Source organism: Anastrepha ludens, chromosome 3 (genome assembly GCF_028408465.1).
Source record: "Anastrepha ludens isolate Willacy chromosome 3, idAnaLude1.1, whole genome shotgun sequence".
Lineage (NCBI taxonomy): Eukaryota > Metazoa > Arthropoda > Insecta > Diptera > Tephritidae > Anastrepha > Anastrepha ludens.
The window spans coordinates 102,495,607-102,523,435 of record NC_071499.1 but is presented as its reverse complement, the minus strand read 5'-3'; the positions used below and the strand labels follow the sequence as shown (position 1 = coordinate 102,523,435).

The window sequence follows — 27,829 nt, the reverse complement described above, 5'->3', positions numbered from 1 at the left end:
CTCATGCCAGACAATGAGTCAGTGTAATTTCTCGTTCGTCCAACGTCGAACACTAATTATAGGTCATTAAGGGAGTTTCTTTTGTTGTTGTTTTCTATTGCATGACGATTTCCGAAGAATTCAGAATTAAAATCGCTTTTGAGAAATAAAAACGAAATTTAGACCAAAGGGCACACGGACACAAATAATAATATGCTCAAACTGAAAGAGAAGGCTTGAAGGGGCACGTGAAACAGAGGGACAAGCGTCGAAGCCTTAATGCGCCATGAAGGGGTGCACAAGCGGCCGCAATATAATCATTATGCAGCGAAAAACGCTAATTTACTGAAATTTAAACACTTAAAAAAACTGAGGAAAGCAGCAACAATACAGCAGAAAAATTACATGATGTGAAAAAAAATTTAAACAAAAGAAAACAGAAACGAAGAGTCCGGCAGTCGGCTAACAAACATAAAGAGAGGCGTACACCAACCTCTGGCATCGCAAAGGTGCACTTCACAAACCACAGCAACAAAAACAGCAGCAACAATGCTGATGTGCCTGCAATAAGACAAAGCGAATGGAGGAACAAATGGCAATGGGTTTTAAAGAAATGGAGCGTTGGTCGTTGTTCGATACTACAGTTGCATTGCTTTTACTGCTGCTGCAGCAGAGCCGTTCAAGAAAAGAAGAAAATCTTGTATGGATTGAAACAATTTTTGATTGCAGCACACCGGCCAAGCGAACGAACACATGCAAGCAAACTGACTTTTCGGTTCAAGAGAGATGGGCAGCAAAGTAAGCACTAGCAGACGGCTGAAATACCGACAGACCGTCATTCGGACAATTTGAAAGGCAAGTCTTCCTAAAGAAGATGCCGACAGGGCAACAATAAAAAAATTAAAGAAGCACATGCAATTGCATGTTACTCAGCGGCAACAGACCAGTGGCTGCTAGCCGTAACGGAAGGTGCTAATGAACTTTTCGGACTGCAATCGCGACTATTCGAATCTAGCGCTCTGAGCGGAACGGGAACCTTTCTTCTTTCTTTGTTTCTTCATTTTTTTTCTTTTGTGTTACCTAAAGAATGCGCCATGTAGAGGCGTTTATTAGTTGGAAAGAGACTATCACTTTTTTATCTCTTTGGCTGGTACACTTGTGTGTACATATGTATGTACGTACATATGCCGGCATCGACATGCTTCTATAAATCTAGGCAACCGGCAAAAGTAAAAGATAAAAGCAATTTGTGACGTTAAAGATAGGAAAATTCGAAATTTCCCTTGCGCATTAGGGATCATTACATCAGTTACATACATATGTACATGTGTGCGAGTGTATGAGTGTATGTATTGTATGATTACTTGACTACTAGACTAGTCAACTAGATAATGTTTGCAGCGCTTCAGATGTACATACACACATACACAAGTACACATCATATTTTGTAACTTTAAATATCTGTGGGCTTTTGAAAAAACGACCTGTCTCGACTTAACATTTTGTACCTGTAGAAAGGACTTAATTTGATTTTTTTGTTGATACATTTGACATAGTAACTGTTAATAGGTGTAGCTCCAGAAACCTTTTCAATATCATTAATATCAAATTAATCAAAATATTAAATGCGTCTGTTAAAAACCAGAATTTATTAGTCTAAACGCGTTACTTGGCACAATCTAAAAGAATACGCAGAGCAACAAATTTGAACTATAAATGCTGGCTTTTGGTAAAAACAAGTGGCGAATAAGATATAATGAAAGGGATGGTTCAAAGCTTTCGCAAAGAAGACAAGCGTTTTGCAAAAAATACCTACTTTCTCATAATTGAATTTACTAGCCGCCTGAAAACTACTCCTACTAGTTCGCTCAACAGTGGGTTCTATTTCACCGGCATGACCAGGATTTAGATCCGAGCAGCAGCATTCTCTTAACAACTTTGGTAAATATTTTATGACATTACAGCAACAACAAAAATAGATTTAGAAGTAATTCCCATATAACATGTTTTCACCAAACTCAAGGCAAAGAATGGGTGCTCCCATATGCAATTAACTTTATATTTTCAGAAAAATGTAGTTTTATTTATTGATGGTATTTTGCATTTTCTTCCATATAAGGCACATTTTTTATATGGTGGTAAACTTCAATACAAACAAAAACAAGTTTTCCAAAAATCAACGCGATTTTTTTGATGGTATTGTGCATATAAAACAAATTTTTTATATGGAGGAAAACTAAAAAAAATGTTTGGGGCACTTCAAACATTCAATTTATTATACAAAAATTAAGTAAACATATTGTATACTCAAAAGTTTTAAAGACTGTTTGAAAAGTTGAAATTTTTTTTTTCGTAATTCATAATTTTTCTGAATTTCGTTCAAAGTTTGGAACTTTCATTCATTCATTGTGAAAAAATGAGCTATGCTTTTATTAAAAGCTAGCTAAAACTAATTTTAACAAATTAAGTGTCAAAATCTATAATCGTAAGGGATGCGTGGGTTTTTTATCGACAGGTGTATATAAGAATCAGATATCCTTTTTCGAATATCAAACTACATACTAAAGGAATTCAAGGAACACTGTGCGACAAATTTGTAAGTCAAGCTGTGTCGTCTCAAAACGATGGTGAGTCTACTGAAACCCCTAAAGGGATTCATGGAAGTCAGATTTTTTTTGTTTTTGATTAAATTAAGAGAAATAAAATAAATAGTATATGCGCATATATAGGTAGAGAGAGATATGTATAAATCATAAAATAGAAAAATCATATCATAGATGTTAATTTTTTTAATTTTTGGTAGATTTTTATTAATTGCATTAAATTTTTGTGAGAGAAGACCCATAATGAAATTTCCCAGGAAATACTTTGAATACTTGGAAACTTTTAATCCCCAATTCCTTTTTTAACAGACCATTTTAGATATTTGTCAAATAAAGAACCCATAGGTTAAAATTTTAAAATTTTGTTGTATTGCCGGAAAATTATGTTAAGCTCAAATTGATGCTTAAAACTTTATTTCCAACTCTTCGAAACAGAAATATGAAAATTTAATTTGACCTCCAAATAAAGTTTTTAGCTTCAGGCACCATCCTTCTGCAAAAGAGTTTCACACCCGACCAAATTCTGTCACAGATATAAATTTTAACTGATTTTATTGAATTTATTCATTTCACTTATTATTTTTAAATTCGAACAAAAATTAATTTCCATACTTTCGCCTAAATTATTCAGATCTTAACTTGATCAAAAAGTCCCAAGATGGAAATAAATTCAACCCTCAAAAATCTAATAAGAGTGATTCAACACTTTTCGTTCACAAAATTGCACTCAAATAATACTATTGAATTGTTTACGACCGAATAATAAGAAGATTGCGAAATATCAAATTTTGAATTTTGTGTATTTTTTATTGTGATTTTATAGCCTCTAACTGTCTATATACACTTGCTTACTCGACTCTTCTCCGATTGTGACCTTGAAACGCCTAGTTCTTTATTCATGCTTGCCTTTTTAATCTCCCGCATTTTGTGTTTCGTTTGCGGCCCTTATATTGAAATCTCAGTCACTTAGCTCTCCTCTACTCATCCACTTTGTTCACAAATGATGTTCTGTGAAGTGTGGCTATTAAAATACGAGAGTAATACTGAAAAACAGTTTGTTTTGATTTATATTTTATTATAGTCTTCAGTAAACATCTCTCCCCTTCCACTACCCCTAAATGTTTCATTCGAATTCTCAATTGCTCGAAAGAGATAGAAAGTCTAATGAAGCGACGAATTGTCTTGCTCTATTGCGTACGTAACATCATACGACCCAGTCTCTTTATTTCATAGCCACAATTCGAATAACCAAAACCACAAACCCATATTTTTTTCTTGTTGTGTTCTACTTTAGGGTATCCTTGATGTGTTTTTTGTTAGATATATCTTTGACCAAGCTTCTCCTTCAGGACTGTCTTGATTTTATCCAATCAATACATTTTAAGCCACCTTCCAAGATGATAGATGGTTTTCCATGGTAGATTTACACCCGGAGGTATGCCATTTATCTGTCAAGAGGCAATCGCTATTAAAAACTAGCGCCTATAATTCGGGGTTTCATGTTTACAGTGGCCTTCGAGCAAGGAACCACGCGCAAACACACTCGGCTACATCGCCGCCGACTACTCGCTTCCAAAAAAAAAAAAAAGAGAAAATTAATAATAGGACTATGAATAAGTTCGTGCGGTTTTTTTTCGAAATTTGAAACTTTATTGACGTAAAATGGTTACAAATTTAATATTCAAAATATTGTCCATCGCTTACTACTACTTTTTCCCATCTTTCTGGCAATTCACGGATTCCCTTTGTGAAAAATTCGGTCGGTTTTGCCGCAATCCACGAATCGATCCATTTTTTGACTTCATCGTAATTACGGAAGTGCTGGTCAGCCAGGCCATGTTGCATCGATCGGAAGAGATAGTAATCGGATGGCGCAAGGTCTGGACTATACGGCGGGTGGGGTAGGACATCCCATTTGAGCGTTTCTAAGTATGTTTTGACCACTTGTGCAACATGTGGCCGAGCATTGTCATGTTGCAAAATAACTTTGTCGTGTCTATCGGCGTATTGCGGCCGTTTTTCTCGCAGTGCTCGGCTCAAACGCATCAATTGTCGTCGGTAGACATCCCCCGTAATCGTTTCATTCGGTTTCAGTAGCTCATAATACACAACACCCAGCTGGTCCCACCAGATACACAACATAACCTTCAGGCCATGAATATTCTGCGCCGACGTCGATGTTGAAGCATGGCCAGGGTATCCATACGTTGCCCGACGTTTTGGATTGTCGTAATGGACCCACTTTTCATCGCCAGTCACAATTCGATGCAAAAAACCCTTTCTTTTGTGCCGTTGAAGCAGTTGTTCGCATGCCATAAAACGGCGTTCAACGTCTCTTGGCTTCAATTCATACGGCACCCAATGGCCTACCTTTCGGATCATTCCCATGGCTTTTAAACGTTTGGAAATGGTTGATTGATCAACTCCCAAAGTTTTTGCAACCTCTTCTTGCGTTTGAGCCGGATCTTGATCGAGCAATTCCTCCAATTCGGTATCCATGAACTTTGGCGGCGCACCCTCGCGTTCTTCGTCTTCCAAGCCAAAATCACCACTTTTAAAGCGTGCAAACCACTTCTGGCACGTTCGCTCAGATAGAGCATGCTCACCATAAACTTCCACCAAGATACGATGACTTTCGGCTGCTTTTTTCTTCATATTAAAATAATGAAGAAGAATTCCCCGCAAAAACACATTATTTGGCACGAAATTCGACATTTTCAAGTGTGGTAAAAATATTGTTGTTTACGCTTCAAATAAAAAACTTATACTGACGTTTGTGCCTTACGACAGTAGCTCTCCAATGAATGTTTGGAAATGTGGATCGATGGAATAATAATCAAGTTACGCCATCTGTTGTAAAACCGCACGAACTTATAAATAGACCTATTAAATTCTATGAAATCTTATTTATTGCGTACCAAATGATTCAATCAATCAATCTTTGAAATATTTTCATTTGAATTTTCTTACAAATAGAATAGAAAAACTCAAAAAACAAAAAGTAGCCAAATAGTTAACAAATCGCCATGTTGTTGCCAGCAATTTCAGACCACGCTATTGTTTGGCATTTTTGTTAATACAATCAATTTCTTATATGAGTGGCAACAAATACTTGAACTGAGAACACTAGAAACAACAATTTTTTTGAGTAATTATTATTGCAAATTATCGTAATTATCATTTTTCATGTATGCATGTGTGTATGTATATGGGTATGTGTATGTGTATAACGTTCTTCAAAGCAAACGTTTTTTTGGCCGCATCGTTACTGTTCGTTTCTTCACGACGATGCGGAAAGAGCAAATATGTAGAAGCGCTTAGGTGTTGTTTGTATACACAATACTTGACGCACCTTCTTCGAAATCACACTCTGTACAATTGTGCCGATCTCACACTATCTTCACACAAACATACATAAATATGTACACTAGCAATATTATCGGCGTCGTATTCATCTTCATCACATCTAGCAATCACCTGTTGGAGCGCAATCTGTTTGCATAGTAAGTGGCCGAAAAAAATGTCTGACAGAAAAGCCAATAAACAAATAATACTCGTACCTAAGACGAGCAACACGAGGGTCAATCGTACGCAGAGCATTGAATAAGAAAGAGCTATGCATGCATATATATCTATTCAAATGTACGTTTCCATACATGTACGAGCATATCTGTTTATGGACTGACGGCTCTAGATGAATTAAACAAATCAGGGATATAGCATTTTAGTATTGATTTTGACTGATTAATCCTGATTGAGCAGAGAAGCAGCAATATGTAAGTATTTGTGTATTTATCTATTTAAAAGTGTAAACATTTAATCCGCCGCAGCGACAAAAAGGTGGCGCTTTACTATAAATGCAGCTGTAAATAATTAAAAACAAACAACCAAAATAAACTTTTTGTATGTTAACACTTAAGCTCTATTCAAACACATTACACATCTTGCGGGCTTTTAGGTATTCAATTGCTGTAACATGTAAGTTTTATGAAAACATACATTTTTTGTATGTATGCGGCTTTTGAACATTTATTTTCAGCGTCCTAAATTTAGCCAGCAGATAACTATTGACACATTACATCATAAAATAATCGACAGAGTAATTATTTTCAGTACAAAAAAGTATATGTGCATATGCATGTTTGTATAGTCATTCGGCTACGCGATCGCCGTTTTCTTTCACATAAAAAAAAACTCGTTATTTGGAGAAAATGTACAAGACCGCGTATTGTCAAAAACCAACGCTATTTTTGAGCCACATCAAATGCACCCTTTATTATACCAGAAGCTAAACTACATACCGCTTTCCATACAGCTGTGATATAAAACTACATAAAACAGTTTGACATTTTGATGAAAATTCAAAAAAAATTTTTTTTTTTAATTTGCACAAAGTTTGAAACTTGCATTTATTGGTTTCGTCTTGGGCCATTCTTGAGTCAAATATTTTCACTCTGCATCTTATTGGGGGCATCTTTGGGTTACCAAAAAACAGTTTTTTGTTTTGGTTATATGGAATAATAACAAAGGAATCTAGACAGGTACTACTACACTTTTTCAAAGTTTTTTTTTTATGTACTGAACTCGGACCTCTACTCAGAATATGCGCGTCACGTCAAAGTTTTGACTAGTATTGACTATATTTGGTATTATATAACATCACCAGCTACTTTTTTATGTCATAACAATGCCTTGAAGTGCAGCTCTTCCCTGCTAAACCTGCTTTTTATTTGGAAAAATTTTGTATTGTTGAAAATATATCTATATCTATATATATATATGTATATATATTCCCTAATACATCTGCACAAATATATGTGCCGAAATTTTTAAGACAAACCTTTTTTTTTCTATACTCTAGCCCTTCTACACAAGTTTTAAGCGTGATTTTTCTTGAAAGTGACAGTAAAGACCGCCCTGGCAGTAGATCAGCATTGTCGCCGCAGTATCCCATATAAAATTGTGCAAAATATTTTATACCTCAGAAGTAAGGAACTTTAATATCGACGCATGACATAAATTTCCCGGGTTTCTTACTATATTTCTATATACATTAGTATATAGTACTACATACAGTGATAAATGTTCTCGGTGCATATTGAAAGGAAGTAAATATGTACATATGTATGTATGCAAAAGTACAGCTACCACCAGTAAAGGATAAAAACTCACCTGTTGTATTGTATTATATGTGAAGGGAATCTGCTTAAATATGGTTCTACATTCAACACCCGCGCACACTGTCAGCACCTAAGAGCGAGTCGTTTTTACAACTGGGCCTACAAATATACTCACATTAACTGTATATGCGTACATAGCGGAATATATGTACATAAGTACATGTAAGCGGCATCGTTTGTATGTACGCGCGTACTTAATGAAATTGTCTTTTAATTTGACAGCAACAACTTGAACAAATACTTGCAAGAACTGCAACAACTACAATTGAAAAGTACATTTTACAACTCTACCCTCTATTCCAACATTGAAGTCGCAGTAAGAGTGTTTGTATTCTGATAAGTTGCATATCACACTTTTTATACCCAGAGCATAAATGAATGAGATTTTAATTTGTTTTGTTTTTGTGCTCAGCCAACTGCACTTGAAGGTAATTCGAATTAACTTTGGAAAGAATGCTCAATTAAAAACGCATTTGTCAACTCATTTGCGAATTTACTGAAAGTAATTTTAAAAAGTGAGATCTCACGGGCAACTACATAAATAGTCATCAGTACATAGATTCCAAGAAATAAAACAAAAAAAAGACAAAAAACACAAACTTTATTTATTACTAAATACAGGGTTTGATTGAAAAGTAATGAGCCTTATTTTTTTAAGCAGTTTTATTAAACCTTTTAGCTTATACAACTAATATTCTTCAAAATAGGACCTTTGAGCGTCAAGACACCGCTGGTAGCGGTCCTGCCACTGCAGGAAACATTTTTTAAACTCATCCGCCGTAATCGCGTTCAATTCGGCTGTCACAGTTTTTTGGATCGCCTTGATGGAGTCGAAACGCCTCCCCTTCAGCTTTCTTTTCAGGCGCGGGAACAAGAAGAAGTCCGGAGGGGACAGATCTGGGCTATAGGGAGGGTGGGGAAGCACCGGAACCCCCATCTTGGCCAATGCATAGGTGCAGAGGAAGGCGGTGTGCGCCGGCGCATTGTCGTGATGAAGGATCCAATTGTTGACGAGGTCGGGCCGAGCCCGGGCGACGCAGTTTTTCTACCGAAGAAGCACTTCTTTGTAAAATGCCTCGTTTACAGTGTTTCCTGGAGATACAAACTATTTGTGGACGATGACTCGAGAGTCGAAAAAGATGATCAGCATGGTTTTAACCTTAGATTTCGACATGCGTTTCCCGGCCTTCCTTGAACGACTTGAGCCACTGTTTTACCTGGGCACTGGACAGAGATTGGTTGCTGTAAGCCTCCTTGAGTAGCCCAATTGTTTCGGTACTCGTTTGTTTAGCTTTACGCAAAATTTGATCGAGTAACGTTGCTCCAACGATCGCTGCATTTTCGCCACTGCAAAATCCTAACACACTTTTAAAACAGCTTTCACGCGCGGGGCGATGTTGACTGCACCGCTGTTGCCAGCCAACTGGGACCGGTTTCTAGTGGAAGGGGAAAGTCCAACGATCATTTTCCCCCACCAGGCGATTCGGTTGATCGCTTGGCAGACGCTCCGCGCGGGAAGGCTCATTACTTTTCAATCAAACCCTGTATGTGAAATAAATTTACTTAAGTGAAGTTTATTTGAACTTAGCTTTTCTTAAATCTAATATAAATATATAAAACTTCCTGGTTTATTATCAGTTTCTTCCAAATTTCAAATGGGCTTGTGCAAAAACACACGCAGAAACGCAGGATGTTTTTTAAGCATCGAGTTTTAAAACTGTGCATGTTACAGAAAAAATGCTTCGGCTGACCGTCATGGTCAGTTATTGAGGTAGCATAGTTTCGTTTTATTAACGGTGAAAAGCGAGTCCGATACATTAAAGATCAAAATGGTTCATTAAGGTCGTAATTTGGTTTAAATAGTTTAAAAAATATTCTTAAGAGTATTGATACTATGAGAGAAAATTAAGGTTAACTTCCGCTAGAAGAAGTGAGCGAGTAGTTTAACTATAAGTACTTTTCACAGCATTTGTGTACGACTCTCAAGGGTAAGAAGGTTAATAAGCTTAGTAAGCCAACTATTGCGTGAAGGAAGACCATATAGCGAATCCCTAGAAAATCTCTTAAGGCAAGAAATAAAAACTGTGTTTGAATGAATTCGATTCATTAATTTGCCAAGTTGCAGAAATGTGGTTTACTACAGGAGATTATTGGGCTTCTCTCGTTTAACCCTTGTCTTCACTGTTGATATGCTATTGAAGTCTATCCATGTGTGACTTAGCATACTTTTGTGTTATGGCGGTGACAGATTCGATGCAAAGATCGCGTTCAAGGTCGTTATAGCGTATGCACCAAGGAGCATTAGCGGCGCTCCTTAATACTGGAACTTGAGCAAGCCCAAAGTTGTATTCCATATGTCAATTTAGGTTTCAGAATTTTCTTGTACAGTAGGACTTTGTTGAATATCGGTAACTTGGACCTTTTGAACATGAGCCAATAAATGTTTTTATATTTGATTTCAATTCTTCTCTCTTTTTCTTCAAGCTTAGAATCTAAAGGCATACCTAAGTATTTCACTGTTTTATGTTATGATATTTGGACGCTATTTAGGTACAATGGAATAAACATAAGAGAAATTTATAAGGACTGATTTCGATTCGTTAAGCTTAATTCACCATGTTTTTGACCACACAAGCATATCATTTAGAGCACATTGAAGTTATGTATTAGCCTCGGTTTCTGTATTACCAACAGAAAGTTTTAGGTGGCTGGTAAATCACATGTAAAAATTTTATATAAACACACCCGCTGAGAAACTTCAGGCTCTGTTTCTTTCAGCTCACTGTACTCATCATTTAGTTTTATCCGAAAGAAGTACATGATAATATTGTTCGGGCAGCCGCCCGGGACCGCCATTGCATACTTTGTCAAAGCCTTTTAAACATTGAGAAAGGTCGTAGAGCATACCTTCTTTGCTTCGAGTGCATTTGGCATTGTATTTAAAGCTGAATGATTTTTTGCGATTGATTGTGATGATATGATTTTTTATTAGTTTGCAGTTATACTGAATTTGGGTTCAGTCACGGAGTTTCACATATTTACAATATGTACAAATTCGTTAACCAGTAATTTTCGACTGAACTTTTATTGTCGTTGGGACCGAAATAGTATTGCTCAGTATTACGAGTATTAATCCCGGGCATAAACTTATTTGTAGGGAAAATGCAAAATTAAATTTCAGTGCCATTAGTGGGAAGACTACTAATTTTTAGGTGCTAGTAAGTGGAAACTGCCAATAACAGATCATGGTATTTTGCGTACATTTAAGTAGGTGAAATTTTCTTACAGTTTTTCGAGTGTTTAAAAGCGAGAAATACTGTGCATGTACTGGATTAAAAAAGCAGGCATCCATTTACAGCCTTTCATTTCGTTTGACATTGTCGTTGCCTTGGTTACGGTTATTGTGAGCTAGTAAACTGTTGGTCCCATTGTCTGGCTAGTGTCGAGTTTTGTTTGAATTCCTAAGATAATTTGATCAATCTTATCTTTCACAAACATGCGTTACTTCCACATTCTTTTTTTCTTCTTATTTCCCTTTACAGTAAGAATATTATTGTATAATGGAAAGTTATGAAACTTCAATGCGTGTCAACTTTTCGATAACCTTTTTGTGTTTTTTGAAACGATTGTTTTCTCTGTACTGGTAAAGAATTTTATGTCGGCATTTTAGTAATGAGCTCTTCAGACAGCGATCTGAAGCTGAAGCAATCATTAAAAATTAGAAAAATAGGTGAGCTTCAGATGTTTTGTCAGAGGCCTTTGCGACAGCAACAGGCAAAAAAGTTATCTATCGGACCACACGGGAATTAACAGTTATATTTTATTTATTTTTAAGAATAATAAATTTACAAATACAGTGCACTCGCGATAACTCGAACTAATTAAAACAGGCGCTGTTCGATGTATCGAATTTGTTCGACTTATCAATTGAGTGTGCTATGTTAAAAAAACAGTCATCGATATCGATTTTTTTCAATTAAATTTATTTATTTATTTACATATGGATATGAACATGAATATGTTTAAAATAATTAATTCGTTTCAATATTTTTCATCAAATATTTGGCAGTCTTTGTGTCAGTTACTCAAAAAAGTCAGCTTTAACAGAAAAGTTAGGCCGAAAAGAAAGTTGTAATGTGTGTTTGTCTTTCCTTGCCTGCAGCAATGTTGAATATGACTTTTTCACGCAGCAATTGAAGAGTGTTAACCTTTGCGGGGCTTACTTGTTCAGTTGTGGCCCACTGAATTACCTTATTGATAGAGCTAACTGCCTCCTCAGATGATATCCGCTCACATGTCTCAGTTGTGTTGTTAAACTCAGACTCAGAATCACTAGTTTCAATTATTACTTCTGTGTCGGTAAATTCGGCACCATCATTCCATTTGTTAACATCATGAAGCGTAAATTCGGCCTGTAAATTATGTTTTTCATAAAGAAGTCAAAGTTTTAAAACATATATTCCAGTCAGAATACCTGTGGGGCTAAATTGTTAAGCTTATTAAGAAGATAGTCTGTTACTATCTGGTTTTCTTCCAACAATTGTTTTTTTAAAACGCTCAATGGAATATTATCTTCATCTGAGTCGCCTAAGTTGGCAAAACTCAAAATGTTTTTCCAACATTTGGATACAGTTTCCTTTTCTAACCGACTCCAAGCTGCATCTAAGAAAGTTACTGAGTCTCTTAAACTAATTTTTTTCATAGATTGGGTTATATCGCAATTATTGTTGAAAATGGAAGCCAGTAGAAAATTTCTGTAGTATAGTTTCGTTATACGAATTACATTTTGGTCCATTGGCTGGATCAATGGTGTCACATTCGGCGGCATAAACATAGTTAAAATTAAACCATCCTCGGACTTTAATTCGATTTCGTTGGGATGTGATGGGGCATTATCAATTAGAAGAAGAGCCTTCTCAGGTAGTCCCCCATCTTTCAAATATTTTCTTACCTAAATATTAAAGTCATTTAACTTGGTTAAAAAAATTGTTTTAATGAATCTGGATTTTACCTGCGGCACGAACGAATTATGAAACCAGTCTTTGAAAATCGCCGAAGTCATCCAGGCTGATTTGAAATTTTTGTACTCCACCGGACAGTTAAAATTTTTGAAAATACGAGGATTTCTTGCTTTGCCAATAACGAGAAGTTTAAGCTTATGGTTGCCGGTAGCGTTAGTGCATGCCATAAATGTAAAACGCTGCTTTTCAGACTTTCTTCCCGGTGCTTGTTTTTCCGACAACGAAACATAAGTTTTCTCAGGAAGAAGTTTACAGTACAATCCGGACTCGTCGGCGTTATAGATTTGGTCGGCACATATCTCCATTTCCTTTATTTTTTCTTGTAAAGCCATTTTGAAAGGGTCTACCAGCTCTGGCTGTGATGACAGTTTTTCTCCAGAAATTTTTAACAAACGTACTCCATAACGTTTCTTAAAGTTTTGAAGCCACCCGTCACTGGCAAAAAATGTAGAATTTTCCCCACACAACTGGGTATGAAAAGCTTTCGCTTTTTCTTTCAAGATGAGTCCACTTATTGGGTAATTCTTTTTTCTTTTTCTTTGGGACAGAAACCATTTGTATAAAGCGGCTTCCATTTTAGGAAACTCAGAAGCTTTTAAAGTTCTCCTCTTCCCAGGACCCAAAAACGTGTTGTTTACTGCTTTTAAAATTGCCTTGTCTTTCTTTTTTATAAGACTTATGGTGGACTTGGCTACCCCATATTCCTTCGCTAGAGAAGTAACACTACATCCACGTTTAATTTTGTTAAGGACTTCAGCCCTCTCTTTTAATGTTAAACACTTCAACCTTTTACGATCCATTACTCACATGCACTGATACACTACAAATGACAAATTTAAAGCAATTTGGTCAATGCAAGATGTTGTTCCCAGAAAACTAACGGGATATTAACGTCGAAATATTCATATGGACAATACACTAGTATACATATAATTTATATACATATACTATTACATATGTATGTATGTACAAAATGTACATGTTTGAAAAGAATGTGTGTACAAATAAATTTGTTTTTTTGTTCGAGTTATAGCGCTTTAATATTGTTCGAGTTACAAACTAGTCAATAGGGAAAAAAATGTGTTCGAGTTAGCACGTCGTTCGACTTAGCGGCTATTCGAGTTACCGCGAGTGCACTGTAATTATTTTAATTTATCGAAGATATTTGTATTGGTATATTTTGTTTTAAACTTTATGAACTAAAACTAAAATGGATTTTAATACAGTACAGATTTTAGTGCGAATTTTATTAAATAAGTTACATATAAATATAAGCTAATTTGTGTGCCAGCTCCTTGGCTATAAAAATGATCCTAATACTTTAACTTGCCTATAAACATTTATCATTACTTACATATTGAATGATGACTTTATTTAATATTAACAGTGGCCTTTCAGAGGTATGTAAATATATTTATTTCACAATACATTTACTACTTTTACAAACACAATAATGCACTTGAATATAGAATCAAGGTTTGGGGTCATATACAGGTATGCAATTTTCCCATTTCTTGTAATGAGTTTTTCATATTTTGAAGTACACAATAATAGAATAGCAGGTTCTCAATTATTATTTATTGTTATGATTTTATTCTTTTTTTCTTTGATCCCTTATGACCGCGAGTAAGGATCAGTGTTCAGCTGTTAGTTTTAAGTCGACTCCGAACGGCAAATGGTTTTTTATGAAAGCTTTTTCATACCAGAAATACACTCGAAGGTTTGCCATTGCCTGCTGAGGGGCGACCGCTATTAGAAAAAAAATAATGATCTACTAAGAGTGCTAGTACAAAATTTTCCCAAAATCACCTGGCATGGAATAGCGAATGGCATCGAATTGTGTTTAGTAGCGCAATATGGCTTTAATGAATTCTTTTATAAATACCACATTGATCAAAAACTTCCTAGAAGAACCCCCAGGTGACGCTCTTAGTCAACTGATTTGAGTTGTGTTATTTTGTTTTGTTAAGTTGACAAATCTCTGACTAACAATCCTTACAAAATTTTATTGCCATTACTTGATCGAGAAGGATCGGCCCTCAACATTGAAAATGGATGAAACGTTAATAAAGTTAAAGAAAAGTTGATCAATAACCGCAAATGAACAGTCAGATACCTGGATCATTGCTATTGGTCCGTTGAGGACATTGTGTTAATGATTTGGGTTTACCCAGTGTTGCTGCAAAGTTGATCTCAAAGGACTTGTATTTCATGCAAAAAAAGGGCCGCGTTGATATCGCCAAGGACATGATCAATCAAATCTAAGTCCGGTGCAACATTCATCTAATGCATCACTACTGGAGACGAAACGTAGGCTTATGAGTACGATGTACAATGTTTACGTGAAGCAACTCGCCAAAATAAACGGGATTTGTGGGAAAACCGCTCGTGGAGTTTGCGTCATGATTACGCAACGTTGCACAGTGCCATCTTTATCTGTGAATTTTTGAACAAAAATGATAAAAATACCATCCAACAGCCATAGACTTCACTTGATATGGGTCCCTGCGTTTTTTTTTTTATTTGATCGAATCATGAAAACACTACGGGAACGCATTTTATCAGCCGTAAAGCAGTAATGGGAATAGCGAGGACGGCTCTTATGGCTATACCGAAAATAGAGTTCTAAAATGTTTCGAGAGCTGGATGAAACGCAGGCGTCTGTTGATGTGGAAAACTTTGAAGGCGAGAATGTCACTTTTCAGGAATAAACTTTTATTTTAAATTTTCTGTATATTTGACGTATTTTTTTGTTCGCCCGAAAAAAATTTTTTTCAAGAGTTATTGACATTTTGTTTTTTGGTTCAAAATCGATTTTTTTTAATTATATAAGAACATTTTTTTTTAAATGCCCATAACTTAGTCAAAAATGAACCGATTTTAATAATTCCGGGTCAATATGGTCGTCATTACTTACACGAGCGACTGAATGTAGAAACAATTGCAAAAAAGTAGTTGAACATTTTTTATTTAGCAAAAAGAAAAAAAATTGAAATTTTTTCGAAATTCAATATTTCAAAAAGTGTATTTTTTTTTATAACTTTTTCCAAATCAAGAGGACACCTCAACCTTCAATTGAGCTGAATGCCCAGTATCTAAAATGAGCTGTTTCGCACTTTTTGTTTTTTGGAAAATAAAAGATTTTCAACTACTTTTTTGCAATTGTTTCTACATGAAGTCGTTCGTGCAAGTAATGACGATCATTTTGAACCCAGAATCAATTAAATCGGTACATTTTTGACTAATTATGAGCATTTAAAAAAAAATGTTATTAGATAATTAAAAAATTCGATTTAGAGCCGAAGAGGAAAATTGCCGATAAATCTTGAAAAAAAAAAATTTTTCGGGCGAACAAAAAAATACGTGTCTCATTATTTTGACCAGAGAGCAACATATTTGAGTTACATCGAAATCGAAGAACATGTCCCGAATAGCCCGGTTGAATTGAAATGGAAAGCATCATTTACAATTGCCATGATGCCACGCACTTAAGGGGGGAGCCTGGTTTATGAGGTCTTAAAATTGCATCTCTTTGCGATTTTTTTTTTTTTAAGGAAACAATTAATTTAGCACTGCAAAGTTGTTTCTATCTTTTAATGAACATTTAAAAAGTATAAACAATTTTTGTACTGGTTAAAATAAGTTGAAAAAAATGTTTAACATAGAAATTAGTAGAGCGCTGCAACGCTGGAGTTTCCAACTGGCGTACAAGATACAGCTCGTAATTATTATCTAAAGCAAAAAATTCAAATGAATTTCTAATTATCCTGATTTTTTATTCTAGATGAACTAGGAAAATTAAGAGAAATTCCAAAATTTCAACTTTTTTGAGGTTTTAAAGAAAAAATGCCTTTCTATAAAAAATAAATTCACTTCAACTTGGTATAAAAATCTTGAAAATTATTTTTTATCTATTTCGTTATTTCAAATAGAAGAGAATTTAATACTGAAGGGAACAAGCTATGACTCATTTCAAAATGTTCATTAGTTTTTTTTCATTCATGTACGCTAATTCAAAGAAATCATAAAAATGGAAAGTCGAGAAAAGAAGATAAAGTTTGTACTACGAGTATAGCTGTCCGGTCACAGCGTAACTACCTAACGCTCGCCTACCTTTGGCTTTGTATCTCCGGAAATATTGAGAATTAGGCTCTGTAACTTTGTGTGAATATTCTGAAATATATTAGGAATCGCTTAAAACGAAAAAAAACTTAATTTTTTTGACCTTATAAACCAGGCTCCCCCCTTAATTTTGAATTGCCCTATAATGAATATAACACAAAGAACTCAGCTACTCTGGAGCTACGCGGTAGCATTAAAAATCAGCTAAACGTAGATTTCATTGATAATTATTAGTTGTTTTCCATTTGGTTTAATTTTCATATGGAAATTCAAGTAATACTGTAAGTTTTCGCAAATAATTTCATATTAAATATGCGTGTTGCGCCGCTGAATTTTATAGGGCAACTGAATTGAACGAATAAACCCAATGCACTGCGCGACATTAACGCAAAATATTGCGGTATAAAATGTCTGCTGATATTAGAGTAAAAAGAAAACTTTACGAACACGTCTGTAATTTCTAGGAATTCCTTTTACGAGCGATAAAGTCAGTGTTGGACTCGATGTCGACGCGTCGTCCCACAGAGCCATCCACCGCATCGAGTTGAGCGGGCGGTCGGTCCGTCATTGACTACTTGAGCTGCCATTCAACCGCTGGCCGCTGTGCGTGCTTATCTAAAGTGTCTGATCTTTATATTTATACGAGCATTCGCGCCAGTTGTGCTGGCGTGGTTTTCCATTTGCCTTAGCCGCGCGTGTAGAACGCAGAGGAACGCATCTCAATCCAACTCATCAAAGCGATTCAGCAACTTAGCGGCACGGCGACTGGCAGCTATGTGAACACGAGAAAAGCTAATACATACGTACATACATATAGTCGTACAATTAAATGGAGAGTTTTGGAAGGGGAGGAAAATGTGGTGTTCGTGTGTAAATGTATTAAATTTAAATCTTAATTAGGCCTGTGCTTTGTGTTGAATAAAACATTGTGCGGCAAATTTTATTTGAAGCACCGAAGTTCAACCATTAAAACTGGTATTAAAACAATAAAATAATGCAAGTAATTAATAACTTGCTAGATCACTAGAATAGTATAGCAATAGTTTCCCGCATGTGAGCATTTCTATGAGAACAAAAATGCCTAGAAAGGTAGGACTGAAACAGGTTCCCATATCAGTCAGATGCACGCTGCCGGAACAACTCGAATTTATATACGGCCAAGCACTGACATTCTAAAATTGAGCCCAGAGTTTTTTTTTTTTTTTTGACTATCACAATAACAACAAATGAGGGAAACTCTTGAACTAGCAACTATATATGTAAGTAAGTGCGCAGAGCATGTTAAGAGGCCTATTGTATGTTGAGAATGGTGAATAATGGTCTACCCTACACGGGGTCTATAAATTGCTACAACAACAATACACATAACATACGAAATGCGGTATAAACGATCAACATCGTTAACCTGAACTCCAATTCAAATCGCCTAGAAGACTGGATAATTCAAACGAAGTATAGGGTTTTTCAGTAAGAGCACTTCAACTTTTGAACTTTTTTGAATAAAACACAAACGGTTGGACCTTTTTAACTAATTTTTTTTTATTATCGAGTTTGAACATATACATTTAAGTATGAAATTCGATTTCTTTTGCATGACCACCGCGTGCACGTTTTACGAAGTCCAATCGTTGAACCCAATTTTCGACCACTCTTTTGCATAAATCGGCCGAGATTCCAGCAATTTCGCGTTCAATATTGGCTCTGACCTCACAAATCGTCGCCGGCTTGTTACTGTAGATGACTTCACAATGACTTCACATAACCCCAAAACGGGACGGCTTGTTAAATGGACCGTAAAATGGCCGTAATGCTCTTAAAGTAGCAGCAACAGAACGATTATTTTCATAAAAAATTTGCACGATTTGCAATCGTTGCTCAAGTGTGTAGCGTTCCATGATAAAATGTATACTAATGAAGTTTAGAAATGACAAGCGAAAAATAAAAAATATTGCGTCGTTCGCCCTCCCTATCGGAAAAATGTTGAAGCGCACCAATTGAATAACCCTATAGCTTCCCAAGTAACGCAGCACTCTCAGCGAGTACTGCAGAATATTTCGATTTGATATAATATAATAATGCGCAATGGAGTAGAAAAACAGCGGACGCTCTCTGCAATCTAATGGTTAATGGTAGTAAAGGGTTAAGGTATGGGCCTTTAGCACTGCGACCATATTGATCTATTGTACACCCTATGCTGTCTATTGACTGTTAAGTATGCTTATGAATTATACCAGTTCCTTCTGAGGGAGTAATTGAAGGTCTTCATCTGTAAGCGTGAACTTGTTTAACAACCTTTTCCTTCTATGCGTCAACCCCGGACATTCGATGATGAGTTGTTCTATAGACTCCTCATCTCGCAGCCCCACTGCAGGTGCTGGTGTTAGTTATGCCTAATTTATGTAGGTGTTTGTTGCAGGTGAACTGACCCGTGAGTGCGCCTGTGAGAGTGCGAATGCTCTTTTTGTTTAACGTGAGGGCCATGTTAGCTCTTTTAGCGTTGAAACTTAGGAACTTTTTGGAGTGTCTAAGACCCTCTACGTTGTTCCAATGCTGATTTAATAGAGTTTTGGCCCAGTATTTTACTTTTTGTTTTAGGCTGTTTTTGTTAAATCCAAACATGGGACTAGGTCCGATGAAGTTTACATCTGCCCCTTTTTTGGCTTGAAAGTCTGCCTTTTCGTAGCCGTCATATCCCTCATGTCCTGGTACCCAAATTAATGAGACATTGTTTTTGGATGCCAGGTTATTGAGTGCCTTGTGGCGTTCTAAAAGAGTTTTTGAGTTGTAGGTATAGCTATCTAAAGCTTTTAGAACTGATTGGCTGTCCGAGAGTATTCTAATCTTTACTCTCTTGTGGTTTCTACCTTGCATGATGTTTGCTGCTTCCATTATTGCGTATAATTCCGCTTGGAAGATGGTGGTGTCCCTGGTGAGAGTGAAAGATTTATGGATTCTGGGCCCCACTACTCCTGCTCCTACACCATAAGGTGTTTTTGATCCATCAGTGTACGATTTTTGTGAATGATCATTCATCCATTCCGGTTTGTTTTTCCAGGAAAGGTAACTGTGTATCCTTTTGTGAAACAGAGGGTTGGGTCAATGTGGTCTGAAACTTGAGCCATGGTTATGGTGTTTTTGATTTTATTTAGGATACTTAGGTGGCCGGTAAGGTTGCCTAATTTGAAATTTTCTTTCATGTGTAGCATGAGTGCTTGCGTAGCTGCTTCCTCTTGGATTGCTATATGAAGTGGTGGGAGATTAAGGAGTGCTTCCATGCCGGCTGTTGGGGTAGTTCTCATAGCCCGTGTGATGCATAGGCAAGCAAGCCTTTTCCCAGTTTGGTTATCGTTGTTTTTTACAATCTAAAACTATGTTCAAGCAGGCATTTAATTGAGAATTAGGAGCATTTCAACAATGCAAGCCTTAATTGTAACCCAGTTTACTAAAAGAAACTGAAATTATTAATTGCTAATTAACACTTAATTGGCAATAAATTTGAAAACGAAATGAGAAAAAAACGAAAGACGTGACAATCGAGTCGAGAAAAACAAAATAGCGATGACGGACAAAATTTATGATGAGTAAATTTGAACAAATTCGATACTAAAGGAAACTCTAAATAAACAAAATTCAGTTTCATTTGTTTCACCAGCATCCACAACGACCTTTGACTTGCATTTTCTTCATTCGCCTGCTGCCTCCTTAAACTTTGAAGAATTAGCAAGTTATCTTTCTTTTTCTGAACAAAGCCAGGCTGCCAACAAAGGTCGGCTGTGTTCACTGTGAAGTTCAATATTTCTATTAAAAATTAATAAAATTCGTTCTAGAACTAAGTTTTACTCACACCGAACTAAGTTTTACTCATACTCAAATACCAACTGGGTATGCTAAATTCCACAAAGTGGCACAGGATTCATTTTTTCTAAAAGTGGTGTGTTTGGACGGAATTTAAGTTGTGTACTTCTTAATGTTTTTGTAGAAAATTAACACATTGCCATTGGGGTACAGATATGAAAATAAATCTTTACGGTACGGCCACTACCACCACTCCGATCAAGGTGTAGTCCATAAAAATTGTATATCTACGTATTAAGTAAATGGGGATACGGTATTTATTGCATTTAGGGAAGTCAGAAATTGCACCGGAAATATTTCCTAATGTTTTTCTCTATTTTATGAACACTCCGCATAATAAAAAAGTTTACTATAGGTACAAGTATATGTATGTCGCCTGTTCTCGAGTGGGAAATTAAAAAAAATATTATTATTTTTACAATAAAATGGGAAAAAAATATATAATGTCTCCTAAGACGTTAGAAGATAATGTTTTGCTTCGACGGCAGAGCAACGTATGTGGGATGTTGGTTAATACAGTCGTGTCTGAATTTAGTGAACTGTTTATTACAAGGCCTGTTCACTGTAACCAGGTTGTTCACTGCATCAAGTTTATATTTTTTTGTTCCAGCATGTGTTGTATTCGCCCAAAATGTGGGCCAATCTGTGTATGTAGTGTCACATTTTCCTGAAATGGTCTAATGACAAATAATAGAATGGTTTATTTCCGAAAATTTTTATTTATATTATCAATTTAAAAAAAAAAAATTGAAAATTTAGTTATTTAATTACTATTTTTGCCGAAAATGAAATACTAATACCAATTTTTCCTTTCATTTCCGATGTTTCCTTTTGAAATTTCAGAATTTCCAGAAATTTTAGAGTTTCCTGAAGAAATTTGTTGCAGACATCATATCATTCCCAATTTATTAGCATTCAAACACTTTTAAATAGTTGTAAAACATCACACTTTCATCCCCAAACGGATTTCAAACGGCGAAAAACATATCAAAGGCTAACGATAATGCCAAATAATAGCAACTTTTCCTCTTGACACAAAATTTTTTTACACGAATTTGATTTAACACGAGTTAAAAAGAAAAAAAATCTTTTTTCACACAAATTATTTTGTTTTAACACGATTTTCAATATTTTATGAATTTTTCTTGAATCTCATAAAAAAGAAAAAAAATCTTTTTTCACACAAATTATTTTGTTTTAACACGATTTTCAATATTTTATGAATTTTTCTTGAATCTCATAGAACAAATAGAAAGAGATTTTTTGACGCATCACAGTGCGGCCGATTCCCAAAAAGCTGGCCAAAAGTCGAAAAAAAAAGTTTCTAGATAGAGTTTTTTTGTCTTTGGGTTGGGTACAGTAATGCCTTGGGTAGTGAAAACCGTTCATAGCAACGTCCTGTACCCTAAGTATCCTCTGTATTTTCAGTCGCAACGTGGCCTTCGTTTGAGCATCGTATTACTGTCGATGAATAGTGGAAGTTGTACACATTTGAAAGATTTTGTAATGGAGTAAATTGAACAAAACCAAATGGAATCATCTTCGGAAGATTAGTAAAATACGAGAAATCTTTAGTACATATCAATACCTCGACACAAAATTTTTAGCTGCAGCAATACGTAGATACATTTTTTGCAATTTTTTTTATAAAATTTGAGTTTTCAAACTGTATAGTGATACAACGCCGTCATATGCTGCTTTGAAACCTATTAAAGGTTACTCAAAAAAGTAATGGTTACTGAATAAAACAAGATTCAGCTGCTACCAGTTGCTACCTTGCGACCCCGAAAACATATAAATTTACATGCATCTTGATTATGTTCTAGAATATACGCTATTTCACGTGAGGGGGTGGCCAATAGGGGTGGAAGGGGGTGGATTTTCAAAATTTTAAGATCAAATTCGTAATCAGCGACCCCGACAACCCCCGAGTAAGAAATTTTGAATCAATTACTTAATTTTTTGAGTTTTGGCCAGCTTTTCGGGAATCGGCCGCACTGTGCGCATGTGCGAAGCGTTTAAATTAGTCTGAAGAAAAGTCTCTGACGGTGGGTAGATTTTCTCTCGCCGTTTAACAATTCATTTCTTATAATATATTTAATGAATGAAAATGTGTTAGCACGAAATAAATTCTTAAGTGAACACTAAAAAGAAATTTCTAATAATGTTTTCACCTAATTCCCTTTTTACACGAATTTTTTGGGAACATACATATCTATCGAGTAAAAAGAGAATTAGTTGTATGCTAATTCATTCTTTGACTCTCGATCTGATTGCTTCTGTGAATGTCAATGCGTTGAAATTTGTAGTATTCTTTGCCTGAATTAATGCAAAGTTTTGGATTTTTAAAATATTTTTCAATGGTTTTTATTATCAATTTTTTATATTATTCTTGTATTTTTTTTTTTAATATCTATGTTTTTTCAGTGTTGTTGTTTCAATACTAACAAGGATGGATATGAAATAAATCATACGTCCTAATTTATTTCATATCCATCTTTATTTCAAACCCATTTTAGTATTCAAATAGTTTTATTCTCGAATTAAAGGCTATCGAAAGTTCTTTAGACGCTCCTACACTAACCGAGTTGCACAAAGAAAATTGGCTTACATGCAATTATGAAGATGCCGTCAATAAGAGTTCTACGAAAGAAATATGTCTCAAAAGTTCTTCGTTCCCCGGTGAGCGTAAATTGTTGCTACGAAAATGTGAAAATCACTTTCTTCCATTTGGTTCTGTGTGAGTTCTCAACCGGCACTAATTTGCCCTAAATCGATACGCAGTACCCGATTTAGAACAAGTAATGCCCAATCATTATTGCCTTTTGTGTATTGGTTACATACTCGTGCATATGAACATACATATTTCTGTAGATCTTTTTTTATTCTATTTCATTTTTTTTTTTTTTTTGCTTTTAGTACCCACCCGCAGCTCGGCTTCCAGTTGATTAGTGTGGCCAGCCAAATTTGGCATAGCCGTCATGTTGTAGCCTAAGCCCTGACATGCTGGCACTGTGATCCGTTGACACTGTAATCCATTGTTGCCATGAGCAGTGCTGCTGCTGCTGCTGCTACCGCTGCCGCTGTTGCTGGACAGAAGTTGATTCGATGCAGCTCCGGCGCTCGCAGTGAGCACTGCTGCGACTAATTGCAGGATAATGCAAAGGATAGGCAGGAGGGCGATGTTGAAAGAGCGGCACATTTTGTGACACTTGGTGGATTATTAAATTTTTGCTGCCGTTAATTTTTGCTTATTTTCGAGTGTGGACGTAATTCGTATTTTACGCGAGATGAAAAATTCTCATTCAAATTTTTAAGCAAATAACTCCATACATGTATGTATGTTTCAAGCGGGAATTCCACATATGCTACAAAAACCCTAAAGCACTTTTTTGCTCGAATCCACTGCTTTTTTCACTTATTTTCAGAAACTCTTTCACCTTTAAGTAAACAATTTCCGTTGGTACTTTAGCACATTTTTTACATTTTGAATATACTAAACACTTTTCATTTATCTTTTAACTATTTTTATTGTATTCTTATTGTTTTGCGGCTACTCTCGACCATTTATGTTTCTTTATACTCTGCCTCCTTTCTACACATTCATTGCTACAACAAATACATATCTACACACGAATTTGTGCCGCACCGACAATATCGCCTGTTTTGTTATTGTTGTTGAGCCGCATGAAAATACCATCAAAGACTATGGAATTCCCTCACGCGCAGCAAATACACAACACAAAAAAGTAAGTGGCAACTACACACATAGGCACAAAGAAGACAGCCGCCAGAGTAATTGAGTCAAGAAGCGGTTCCTCAGGTAGTCAACGAGTTTTTGTGCGTACACTAACACAATCAGCAACAGTCCAATTATAAGTTTTTTTTTCTAAAGTGTGTAACTAAAAAATCTCGCACACGCACTCCAACACATAAACCCAGGCAAACATGTACACGAGTTTTTGTTTCGTATCACTACTTTGTTGTTTGCTTTAAATATCTTGTATTGCTATCTCGCGTCACTATTTCTCGCTTTTCATTTTTGCACCGAGCGCACTTATATCACAACGTTCGCTCCACTCAATATTCGTTTGAATAATTCTTCAAATTTCCACAAGGCAGCTGTTAATATACCTCAGCCGCACGACACACGCGCTTCAAGCCAATGGCGCTTCACACATGTTGCATACAACCATCGATCAGCAAGCAACTTGTACTGTTGTGTTGGATTGCGGCAGAAATTCTTTCATCTGTCATACTTTATTTTATCTTTTTCTTGAACCGGTTTTGTTTATTTTTCCGGCAAAGTTGTTTATGTCGATCCGAGAACGTTCGATTGGTGGTGCCTCGAACAGAATTCTGATTATTGTTGTGTTGTTTGGGTTCGATGGAACTTGATTGTAAACTTCAAAGTAAAAATTTTCGGATTGATACTACACACATTTAGAATGCTCAGGTGTTGCAGATAATGGGTGTCCTGATTGGTATTGCCGAAGTCAAAATCTTTGTTCGACAATTTTGGCATAAAGAATTAACTAACATCGTCCAACTTTTTGATTCATAATCAAAATAAAATGTGTAAAGCAATGCATTTTTAGGAAGAAAATGGTTATTAATAATGCATCAAAATATTATTGCATCCAACGGTATTTAGCAGCAGTAAAACTTCAACAGCTGTACGTGAATAGAGGCACTAACCAAATAAGAGGAAATATTAATATATATAGGAAATTTTGTTTTGTTTACATTTATTATTTAAAGCATAAAGTTTGTGTTGCCACCTTTTTTATAAATTACTTCGTAAATACGTTGATGAATGGATTTGTACAAAATCCCGGGATAGCTTAATAAAATTAATGACCAGACCGTTTTAATGATTTCAATTGAAACATTTTTATCTTGATGCTTTCCATTTCAATTCAACCGGGCTATTCGGGACATGTTCTTCGATTTCGGTGTAACTCAAATATGTTGCTCTCTGGTCAAAATAATGAGACACGAAACATTTTTCTTTTTGAAGATTTATCGGCAATTTTGTTTTTCGGCTCAAAATCGATTTTTTTAATTACACCGCGTCACACACATTCTGTCCTATGAACCAAATATACTTTTTCGGAAAGGGGAGAAAAAATAAAAATACACGTGTATCGGCGATTTTCATGTACATGTGACGATTTTTTTTTTTGTATTGTATAACTTTAAACGAGCAATTCTTGTATGCATATCTGTATAGCCACACGATCTCAGGATTAGCTTAACGGATTTGAATGAAATTGGGCACACAGATAGTGTATCACATTTCTAGACTTTTCACCTAGGTGTTGCCACTGACAATGTTTCACAGGGTTGCCACCTGTTCGAAATAAAAAAAAAAAAAATCCATGAGATATGCCGATGTGGGTATCAAAAGAAAGGTATTTCACTCCGCATTACAATAGAGATATAAAACCCCGAATTTTTTTATTAATTTTATTATATTAAAATTAAAAATTGTTACACTAAACATTTTCCTTCAAGTTATGCCGAAAATTTAGAAAAAAAAAATTCTGACGTGTACATGAAAATCGCCGATACCCGTGTATTTTTATTTTTTCTCCCCTTTCCGAAAAAGTATATTTGGTTCATAGGACAGAAAAAAAGTTCGTTTTTGTAACGCAGTGTAATATAAGAAAAATTTTTATTTAATTACTCATAACTTAGTCAAAAACGAACCGATTTTAATGATTCTGGGTTCAAAATGATCGTCATTACTTGCACGAGCGATAATATTTCAAAAAGTGTATTTTTTTTTAACTTTTTTCAAATCAAGAAGACAACTCAAACTTCAATTGAGTTGAATGCCCAGTAGCTAAAATCGATTGTGTTTGAGTAATGAATTTTTGAGTAAAAAACCTGTTTCGCACTTTTTGTTTTTTGCAAAATAATATTGTAAATTTGACGATTATTTTGAACCCAGAATCATTAAAATCGGTTCATTTTTGATTAAGTTATATAGTTTTTACCATAGAAGGCACCTTGTTTCACGTAAAGATCCACAAGTTGGGACTTCGACTAATCTTTTTGGCAATTTGGCGATCTGATATCAATTTGTATTTCTTCGCGATCTGTTAAACCTCTTTCCCATTTTATAAGAATTAAAAAGTTTTCGATCGAACACAATGAATGCTTAAAAAACGATCCCTTTTCACAGCTTCAATACGCAAATAACGTAAACAAACTGAGGCACTCCAGCCGTTAACGGACATTTTTTTGTAATAAAATCGTTTACATTTACCGTGAAGGTAGTGATTAGCTAATTTTATCTAAAAGCCCTTCGTTCAAACAATGTTAAATGCTGGGGATACGTTGAAGAAGATTGCCGAGCAATACTCTTTTTGTTCAAATGCATTACTTATTTCATTGATAATGCATTTAACTTGTTCAATATTTCCGTGTTACTCACAAAATCCAAGTTGATGTATTAGTATTATATTCTGACTATTAAGAAAATTAAAAAGTTTCGAGGGGCAAGGCAGAAAGCTGATTGGTTTATATGATCACATCGCGTTGCACCCTTTCCTGATTTGGCTAACGTAATAATATTCGACCTTTTTAATCCTTTTAGAAAATATCCAAATTTTAGGTAAGTCTCGAAAAGATTTGTGATTGGAAAAGCAGCAGTGGTGGGTAAACTAATTAAATGCGGTTATATCCAAGTGATTTTTTTTTTTGGATTTAACATTTCTTTTGTGCTTCTAATTTCGGACACTGTTGTTTAATATCATCAACACCTTTTATAATGTGGTTTTAGAGGGGATTGAAAAAATTGTTAAGGCCATTTTAGTTGAAAACCCCGTCTAGAGATGTTTTGCAAAGCAATTGATTTTTTCCTCTGCAATTCGAATTCCCAAATGCTATTATCTCTCCTTAGTAGCATTTCAGTGTCCATTAGTGGCTTAACGTTTTTATTTGCTTCCCATAGATAATAATTTAGACTCTATGAGGAGATAATTTCGCTATAAACATTTTGAAGTGTTGCTCCTCTTCATTTTTCAGAGCTCCCCAAAATGTTTTTTCCTCATTTTTCAAA

At 35.4% G+C, this 27,829-nt stretch overlaps 1 protein-coding gene across 1 annotated transcript in view; it reads right to left on the bottom strand.

Moving 5' to 3' along the window:
- LOC128858626 (frizzled-3) overlaps positions 1-24,844 on the bottom strand; it is a 78,179-nt gene extending 53,335 nt beyond the window's left edge. The window contains exon 1 of the mRNA XM_054095044.1: positions 23,687-24,844. Within this exon, the coding sequence (XP_053951019.1) occupies positions 23,687-23,962 (276 nt within the window). The 5' untranslated portion in view covers positions 23,963-24,844. The remainder of the gene's footprint in view (positions 1-23,686) is intronic.
- Between the last annotated feature and the right edge of the window lie 2,985 nt (positions 24,845-27,829).